At 36.9% G+C, this 8,890-nt stretch overlaps 1 protein-coding gene and 1 long non-coding RNA gene across 2 annotated transcripts; both read left to right on the top strand.

Moving 5' to 3' along the window:
* The first annotated feature begins 295 nt into the window (after window positions 1–295).
* Window positions 296–1,234, top strand: LOC112087557 (G8 domain-containing protein DDB_G0286311-like). The gene is made up of 2 exons (XM_024157467.1): window positions 296–388; window positions 776–1,234. Exons 1-2 carry the CDS (start codon window positions 296–298, stop codon window positions 1,232–1,234), a joined length of 552 nt encoding a protein of 183 aa, XP_024013235.1.
* A 2,551-nt stretch (window positions 1,235–3,785) lies between these two features.
* LOC112087578 lies at window positions 3,786–7,239 on the top strand. The gene is made up of 5 exons (XR_002900155.1): window positions 3,786–4,112; window positions 4,770–4,834; window positions 5,432–5,808; window positions 5,901–7,011; window positions 7,098–7,239. It is a non-coding gene; the product is annotated as an uncharacterized LOC112087578 (long non-coding RNA).
* Window positions 7,240–8,890: the final 1,651 nt, after the last annotated feature.

Here is an 8,890-nt window from a genome sequence, read left to right as displayed (position 1 = left end):
GGCGGTCTTGGAGCCCACAAACATATATCCGGACAAAAATCATATATGCATGTTCAACAAGAAATGGTAAGCTCGGTGATAATTGATTTTAAATATTGCTCTTAACATAATTTATCTGATTTTGTATCATTCTTTTGTTGTAAACGATTTTGTATCATTGTAGGAAGAAGAATTGGGGCGTCCTGTATCTTTTGGAGAAGTGTTTGTGAGAACACACACCAAGGCCGATGGAACTTTTGTTGATCAAAGGGCCAGAAGAGTAGCTGAAACTTATGAGAAGAACATAGAAGAGAAGATGTCTCAAATAGATGTCGATGGTCCTCAAACTTCAGAGAATTCTTCTCAGCAGACCCTCACCATTAAAGAAAAGAATGAGATATTTCTTAAGGTTTGTCTTTCTCTTCTTAGCATATATTGGTATTTGTTTTGCTTGATGTTGATTATCTGGCTTTGAGATAGTAAAATTGAACCATGTCTCGTCATTAGCTCAGATTTTTTGTTTGCATTGTTAGCTTGGTTTGATGTTTAGCAAAATGTGTGTTTGAGTTTGCGATTGATCTCAGTTAGAGCTTACTGGTCTGATTTGTTTTGCTTCTTTATGTCGTTGTAATCTATTTTTTTTAAAGCAAAATACTTGTTGAAAAAATCTTACTGATCTAACTGAGTTCTTATTTATAGTGATTTCTTACTGTCTTTGTGTTTGCTTAGGGGATTGATCTTACTGAGTTCTTTCTGATTTTTCTATGGTTTGAGGTTAAAATACTTGTTGTTTTAGTCCACTGAAACAGATGACAACGGAAACCCTTTTGGGCTTGGGAAACTGAAAGAGACTATCAACAAAGGGAAAATAAAAGAAAGTTATGGAAACTCTCAATCCTCATCAATTTCCGAGATAGATCAACAGCTACAAGCTGCTCGTCAAAACATTGAGGAACAAGAAGCCGAAAATGCAAGACGTGATGCGGAGAACCGAGTTTCTCAATCTAAGATCGCAAGCTTGGAGTTTCTCTTATCCTACTTCAAAACAAATGATCCAGCATTTGCAGCATATGTGGCTTCTCAATCAGATCGAGCCGCACCAACCACAACACCAGGTACCACTCTAAGAGCCGCACCACCAACCACAGCAGGAACCACTCCAGGAAATGCACCACCAACCACAGCAGGAACCACAGAAAGAACCTCACCAACCAATTCTCCCTTGTCAAACACTTCATCAACCTCTCCATCTTAACTTAGTAATTTCTTTGATATTTTTTATTTTGGTTGTCTAAATATTTATGTTTAGGATATTTTGTAAGATGTTTGACTGATTTTAGTAAATATTTTGGGTAGAAACTATTTAAAATGCAGAAATTGTTTCAATTTTCCGTTTTTGATTCCTAAAAAAAATTACTTATTCAACATAGGTAGTTGCAAATAAGTCCCTATTTGGGACTGAATTGTTTCAATAACGTCGTCGCATTTTGGAAGCTAATGCATGACCATTTTCCGACTGAATTGGTAAATATTAGTCTCTAAGAGGTCGCAAATATTTCCCACTGCTTTGCGACTAATGTGCTACAAAGTACATTTGTTTTTTCACTTCGTCCATCAAAGCTAGAAAAGTCCCAAATTAGTCACTAAAATATAGTCTCTAATAAGTCGCAAATATTACCAACTAACTTGCGACCAAGATGTTACAGAATATATTAGGTTTTTCACTTCGTCCTTTGTAGTCTCAAATTGGTCTAGTCGTTAATCTACGACTACGTTATTTGTCTCATAGTAGTCGCTTATACGCGACGGAAATATGTCATCACAGAGTAGTCGGAAAACAGGGACTAGTTTGCGACTAATATTTTTTGCGACGACAAATTTGCGACTACGTATTGTAGTCGTATAGTAATCGCAAAGCATTGATTTGAGACTAAGATAAAACTATATTGGTAGTCACAAATTCTGTGTTTTCTTGTAGTGTCCTTGAGGTAGAGACTTTTCCCATTGATGAGCTTTGTCTCCTAGAGAAAAAGGGAATAGCCTCAGCTTGAAACTGTCCTCACTCACTACATTCATCTTAGTTAGATCACAAACTCTATCAAAGTTGTCAATGTGATCTAATGGGTCTTCTACTGCCAAGCCATGGAACCTGTTTGATTGCACCATGTTGATCAAGCCAGACTTGATCTCAAAATCTTTTTCAGGTGTTGGAGCTTGAATCCCATGTCTCTGACCCTGAGAATTGGCCTCATCACCAGCTCCCACAACTTGTCTTGGACGTGGAGGTGGTGGCTCTTGCTGATTCTGGTGGTTTCCATTACCACCATGAGCCTGTTGCCCTTGATCCATACCCAACCTCTTAATGTGCTCAGCTCTTTCCCTGTGTCTCCTTGCTTGGCTTCTTGTGTTCATACACCTGAAAACAAAGACAGCACTTGAAAGGTAATTAGTAAAAAAAAAAAAGACTGATCTCAAGAAGATCCAAAGTCGTAATGCTATATAAAACTCTCCAATTGGCAACGGCGCCAAATTGATAGTAGGTTTTTAGCCTACTAAGGTCAATTAACCTCTTGTGTTGTAGGACTTGAGGGTCAATCATAATGGAGGTTATCTAGGCACTAAGACTATGAGGATCAATTCTTAATCCAAGTCTAAAGAAACAGGTTGGTGATTAAGTGATTTAAAATCATAAAACAAACAAGAAACAAGCAATACTTAAGAACTAAACAAACGAGACAACAAAGAAAAGACTCAAATTCAAATAAAGATAAATCTAAACCTCTAGATGTGATCATTGATCAGGGTGCTTTCAATGCTTAATTCATGATGCTAACAAAACAATGCAACACTTATAATTCTTAAGTCTAGACTTCCAAAGCAGATTAATTCATTCCCATGGCAGAAATCTCTTTGAAAATCACTTAATCAAGACTAATTCCCATTAGTGAACAAGCAATTAACAAGCATAAGGTTCCAACTCTAACATGACCAAACAGCCTCTTTGTGCATCAAAATAAGAGCTAAAAACACTGAATCTTATACAGAAAGATAAAGCAAGCATCACATGATCTCAAATTCTAGTCAACTTAGAACTCAAAGCAAGATCATTTTTTTCCCAAGACAATGATCACTATACTAATAAGCATTCAAACCTAACTCTCATTAGTGGTAATGATGATCAATATGCATTAATAAACAGTTCTAATATGTCATTTATGCTTCAAACAAACATTCCCATGGCATTTAAAACATAATCCCTTAAGTTAGCTCATTCAGGCATTACATCAAACACCTTGTACTGGGTGGAGAAATGCCTAAGTTCTAGATCAAGCTTATAATGAGAGATCTAGCATTAGGATCAGCTAAAGCACCCTAATCTACACACCTAGAAGCTTAAAAGAAGACTACTCACTAATTATGATTAACACACCTAATCTTTTGCAAGAAGTGATGTTAATCATGATTAGATGCAAAGATAAGAAGATGAGATGATAAGAAACAGCTTTAAGATGATTAAATCCCTTAGATATCTCTTGATCAAACTTGTTTTTACACTGAAAAGGAAGTAAAACTAAGAGAGAATAAAAGGTTATTTAGGGTTTTCCCAAAAAAAACTATATATAGCAAGGGTTTTCGGCCGGGTCAGCCCAGACAAACTGGGTACTGACCCGGCTCAGTTGGGTATTTTGGATGATGTGCGAGATGGTCACTTCCCTTCCTAAGTCGTACGCCCAAGTCGGTCGCATCTGCAAACACATGTGCTAGCATTACAAGAAATATGAATATTGATAGCACTCTCGGATAGCACGATTTACCAAACTGCTATGGAAGATGAGTTCGTAAGTTCTAATACTTATAATAGTACTTAACCAGCGCTAACATACAATTATAATAAGTGGGAATCTAAAATCATGAAATTCGCCAACACTTAGACTAAAAAACCCTTAAGCGCCAACACTTAGTCATTTCCCCCCTTTATCGAAATTTTCTCTTTGACTTAACACACTCTCAAATTGACTCTCAGAATCGACTCTCACACTCTCAAATTTTGACTCACCGACCCAGTAACCTCACCAGCCGCTGCCTCCATTGAAGATAGCCGCAGCCTGTTATCCTTTGCCAACACCAATTTCGTTCGTCTCTGTCAAAACACATGTCTTTCTTATGCTAATTCATTTCTTCTTCGCACTCGTTTCTTATTTTCGAACTTAATTAGTTTGCTTTTGACCAATTTCTGTCTGAATGCTGTTTCAGGAAGTCTCGATTGAGATAGGGTTTGTTAGAATCGATAAATCTGGTTTTGATTTAAAGTTGTTGTTCTTTTTCTTTGCATGCCTCTGTTCTTCGTGTTGGGCGAACAATTCTTTCATATTAGGGTTAGTAGCATCTAATTTAGGTGTAGCTGGAGATAATCTATGAACAATTTTGATAAAGCTGCAGAATTCAACACATTCTTTCAGTTGCAATTTTGATAAAACTGTGATTTTGACACATTCTTTTAGTATATCTTAGTAGCACTGTTTAAAGTCATTCAGTCGCAATTGATCTCTTAAACTTGCAAAAGCTGAAGAATTCTACACATTTCTCTTGAATTCCGTTTCTACAAAGCTCAATATCTATTCTACAGTTTTGTTTCTATGTGACTGCAATTTCAGGAAGTTTCTTTGTTAGATAGATGTTTCTTTGGATGTTTCTATACGTTTCTGTTAACTCTCTCATATCTGCTATGCTTGGTGCATGTTAAATGATTATGTCTAAACTTATAATAATCATGTTATCTGTTTTGCAAGTGCTTGTACGAATGCAATATTTCTGGAATTAAAGCTTTCCCTTTGCTATAATCACAGGACCACAGGTATGTTTCGTGTATACCAATTTGTAGTATTGAATGATTTAATTTTCTGGTTGTTCTTTTTTTTTTGTCTTTATGGTTTTATTATGATTGTTGGAACAAGTTCATTTTTCTGCTTTAGTTTGCGAACTTCAGATATTGGCTGAAAATGAGGTTGACTTCAGATATTGTTATGCAATTGAGTTATTTTTCAGCTATTCACTTTTTAGTTAATTGTTAATTATGACATTGATTTATTGGTTAAATGGTTTGAGATTTATTTGCATTCGGCTATTGTTGTATTTGTCAATTGATATGAGACTCATTTTTTATTTGTTGTTGTACCACACTGAACTGCTTTAATTAACGTAGTACATGAAATGGTGGAGAAGGCTTGGGTTCAACTTAGGATGTATTAATCTGAATCAATATAAGTTTGGATACCGTGAGAGTTTGTAGATTTTAAGTTGTTCTTTCTGCCGTGAAGAGCTGATCCTTCTTACAAAAGAGGGGCTTCGTATTTTGTACGGTCTGTGGCTGATGCATTAGGTGGATGTGATCTGATAATATGTCCTTGCATTGATTGTCGGAATATAGTTCGTTAATCAGCTAGTATTGTAGTTGATCATGTTTCACAGCAAATTGAAGAGTCTAAACATTTGGAAGAAACACAACATTTAGAGGAAACACAGCCTGGAAGAACATCTGAAGATGCTGAACAGCCTGAAGATGAGATTGAATTGTCTGAAGATGCTGAAAACGCAAATGCACCTAAGCGGAAGAGACATAGAGGCCCAACATTGATGAAAAACATAGCAAAGGATCCAAATATCAGAGAGCGAGTTGATTTCATAGCCTTAGGCGAACCTTGCGGTCCTGGTTCGGTTAAGCTGTCATCCTACTTAGGTCCATTGGTACGAGAACATGTGCCTGTGACAGTTGAGGGTTGGTTGAAAACTAGCAAAGAAGTCAAAACTGTGATGTGGAGATCTATCCAGGTGACTAATTCTATGCATTTACGTATTTCATTATGACTAAGATTAGTATCAATATTTAATTTGTAAGTTTATTATTTGTTTGATGAATGTAGGCAAGGTTCGAACTTGATCATGAGTATCAAAAGAAAGCTATTTTCAAGCAGATGGGTTGTCTATGGAAGTCATCCAAGTCAAGCTAAGTAAATAAGATTAACAAAGCCTCAACTAACCAACAAAGGATGAATCTGCGACCCGGCAATGTTTCTCCAACTGGATTTTCATACAAAAGATGATGTGGTTGTTGCTGAAGGTCGTTGGCATACAACTGAAGAAGAAGCATTGGTGAATGGAGTTCCACTAGGACCAAATGCATTTAAATTATTTGTGGATGAAATAATTCAACCTAGATCATTTATATGGCGGCCTATGAAGGGTATCGCATACCTAGAGGACTGCTTTAAGTTGTATGTGTCATGGCCTGCCGCAAAAGTTGTCTTAGAAGGCACCACAGATGCAAGAGGTCATAAATCTCCAGTTGATATTGCTCAAGGAACATGTGGAAAAGGTGCTGCAAAAGGTTCTACATCTCCTACTGAGAAGTCTCTAGCCTCAAAAGATCCAAAAGATGCAGTAAAAGGTTCTACATCGCCTTCTAGGAAGTGTCTACCCTCAAAAGGTCAAAAAGCTGCAACAAATGGTTCTACATCTTCTACTGAGAAGTCTCGAGCATCCAAAGGTCTAAAGGCTTCAGGAAAAGGTTCTATATCTCGTGTTGAGAAGTCTCCAGCGCAAAAGGTACTCAGGGGTCCCCTCTTCGAAGATCCCATGTAATTATGAATGAAGTTGCTTCTGGTAATTATGAATGAAGTTGCTTCTGGTACTTGTTAGTGTTAAGGTAATGAACAGTTTATAATGTTGACATGGCAACGTAAGGAAAATTCCAATACAGTGTTCAAGGAAAATCAGATGTGCAAGTTGGTGGAACTTGCAAATGGAAAGCGGATTGTCGCTCAAGCACTCTGGATTTCAAATGACCCAGACCAAAATATACACTGTGTTCGCTTGGGGTATAATGGAGTTAAAGTTCTGGTTAAGACAGTAGACATATCTGATGCAGCAGTTTGGAAGCCATCTTCTGCAATCGAGTGTATGGACAATGAACTTGGGACATATATTGCATGGCCAGAGGATAAAGTTGTCATGGTTTGAGTTCAACAAACTAAGGTTAGTGTTGTGATAAGTGCATGCTACTTTGTTTTAAAATTTGCTCTTGTCTAGGAAACTGATGTATACATGGGTGATTGTTGCAGGGAATGAAGAAAACTTGGTCCAGATTAGCTAGTTTTACTTAATTTAAAACTGAGCTAACTTTGCCTTTATGGCTTCTTTAGTGTAGTATTCAGACCTGTCTTTTGGATTGATAGTTAGTCTACTTATGTGACTTGGATTGAGATTTAGACTTCTGTTATGTGTGTTGTATTAGAAGGATTGAAACTTAAGTTCTGTCCTGAAAGCACACATCATAACAAAATGAAAGTGCCATTACTAATCAGGATACCACATATCATTACAAAACGGAAATGCTATTACTTACTAGGAAAGCACATATCATAAGAAGACGAAAGTGCTATAACTTATCAAGAAAGCACGTATTATAGCAAAAATTTAAATGATATTGCCCTTTTACATAGCACGATAATTTTTGTTCTAAATAATGTATTACATGAATTTATCATGTTATAATAAACTTATTTATGACAAAAAATTAAATGCTATTACCCTTTTTCATAGCACGAAAATTTTGTGACTAAATGATGTGTGACAGGAATTTACAATGCTATAATAAAATTTTTTATGGCTAGAATTATGAGTTGTTAAAAAAGAATATAGATGATTCGAAAATAGCATCTGGATATTGTCATTGTATACAAAGCTACTATAAGAAACAAAACGTGCTATTGTATAGGTGGTACCTACCATAGCTGCTGATATCACGGTGATAACACCGTATTTTGACCACTTTTATGGATTGTTTTGAAATACTTTTTCTATGTTTTTAATTGCTTTTAAGTAATTTTATTATTTTTTTCTAGTATTTGTAGTTCCAAAACTCTTTTCAGGTAACTTATGGAAAAGCTTAACAAAATGGATAGAAAACCAGATTTCAGCTCAGAGTCAAACCGTCAGCAGTTCACCCATGATTGAAGGCCTTCTCACCGTCTGATCCAGCTCAAATTTGGAGACCTTAAAGATGGAAGTATCAGCTTTCCAGTGCACTTTACAGCTTGGCAATCCAACGGTTCAATCAAAAGATACGCGAAGAGCAAGATGTCCCGTAAACCAGCCGGCAAGCACTTCCACCCGCGGCCAACAAGCAATTTCCCGCGGTCAGGAGCATCCCGATCGCGGCAAATCACTCATCCACCGCGGTCACACTTGTCCCGACCGCGGCCATCAACCTCCGAGCCCAAAAAGTCCATTTCTGAAGCCCACATTTGGAGAAACCCTAAGTGACGTCCAGATAGGTCTTGAGTACTATAAATACATGTATTAGGAACCCTAATAGATATCAATCATCACCACCGAAATATTTACTTCATATTCTTATTGTTTTTGCTTTAGCTTTTAGGGAGAGAGAGATTTGTTCTCTTGAACCCTTGTTCTTTCTTTTTCAATTTCGGTTTCTATTCTACTTCTTAATATTATGTCTTTGATTTCGTTCATTATGTCTGAGTAGTTTAATTGTTGGGATTAAGGGATTTTCGATGGGGATTTATATGTTCGATGAGGATTCCATGAGCTTTTGAGCCGAATCTTAGAACTTTTTCTTCTGAATTCGTTTTGACTGCATGAGAGTAGCGTCATGAATTACAATCTGATCCAGATGCTTGGTGACACGAACGTGTTCATCAGGTATCAGATCTAGTTTGGAGAGCAAAATAAACATAGGAGTGGAAACCTACCTATGGGCGATTTGTGAATTAGGACGAGTCTTAAACATAATGCATCTCTTCTCTTCCAGGGCCAGAGTGGAAACCTACTGGTCAGGGTTGAGAGAGATAGTTGTCTACGATCACGACAGTGGCGTATTCATACGTCCGTG

The sequence above is a fragment of the Eutrema salsugineum genome, unplaced genomic scaffold (assembly GCF_000478725.1).
Source record: "Eutrema salsugineum unplaced genomic scaffold, Eutsalg1_0 scaffold_17, whole genome shotgun sequence".
Taxonomy (NCBI): Eukaryota; Viridiplantae; Streptophyta; class Magnoliopsida; order Brassicales; family Brassicaceae; genus Eutrema; species Eutrema salsugineum.
The sequence above is the reverse complement of the archived record's forward strand: the minus strand, read 5'-3'. Positions and strand labels throughout refer to the sequence as shown.

Coding starts and splice junctions, on each gene's coding strand:
- LOC112087557 (XM_024157467.1), top strand. CDS start 296: ATGTCTCAAATAGATGTCGATGGTCCTCAAACTTCAGAGAATTCTTCT. Junction 389..775: donor AGAATGAGATATTTCTTAAG/GTTTGTCTTTCT, acceptor TTGTTGTTTTAG/TCCACTGAAACAGATGACAA.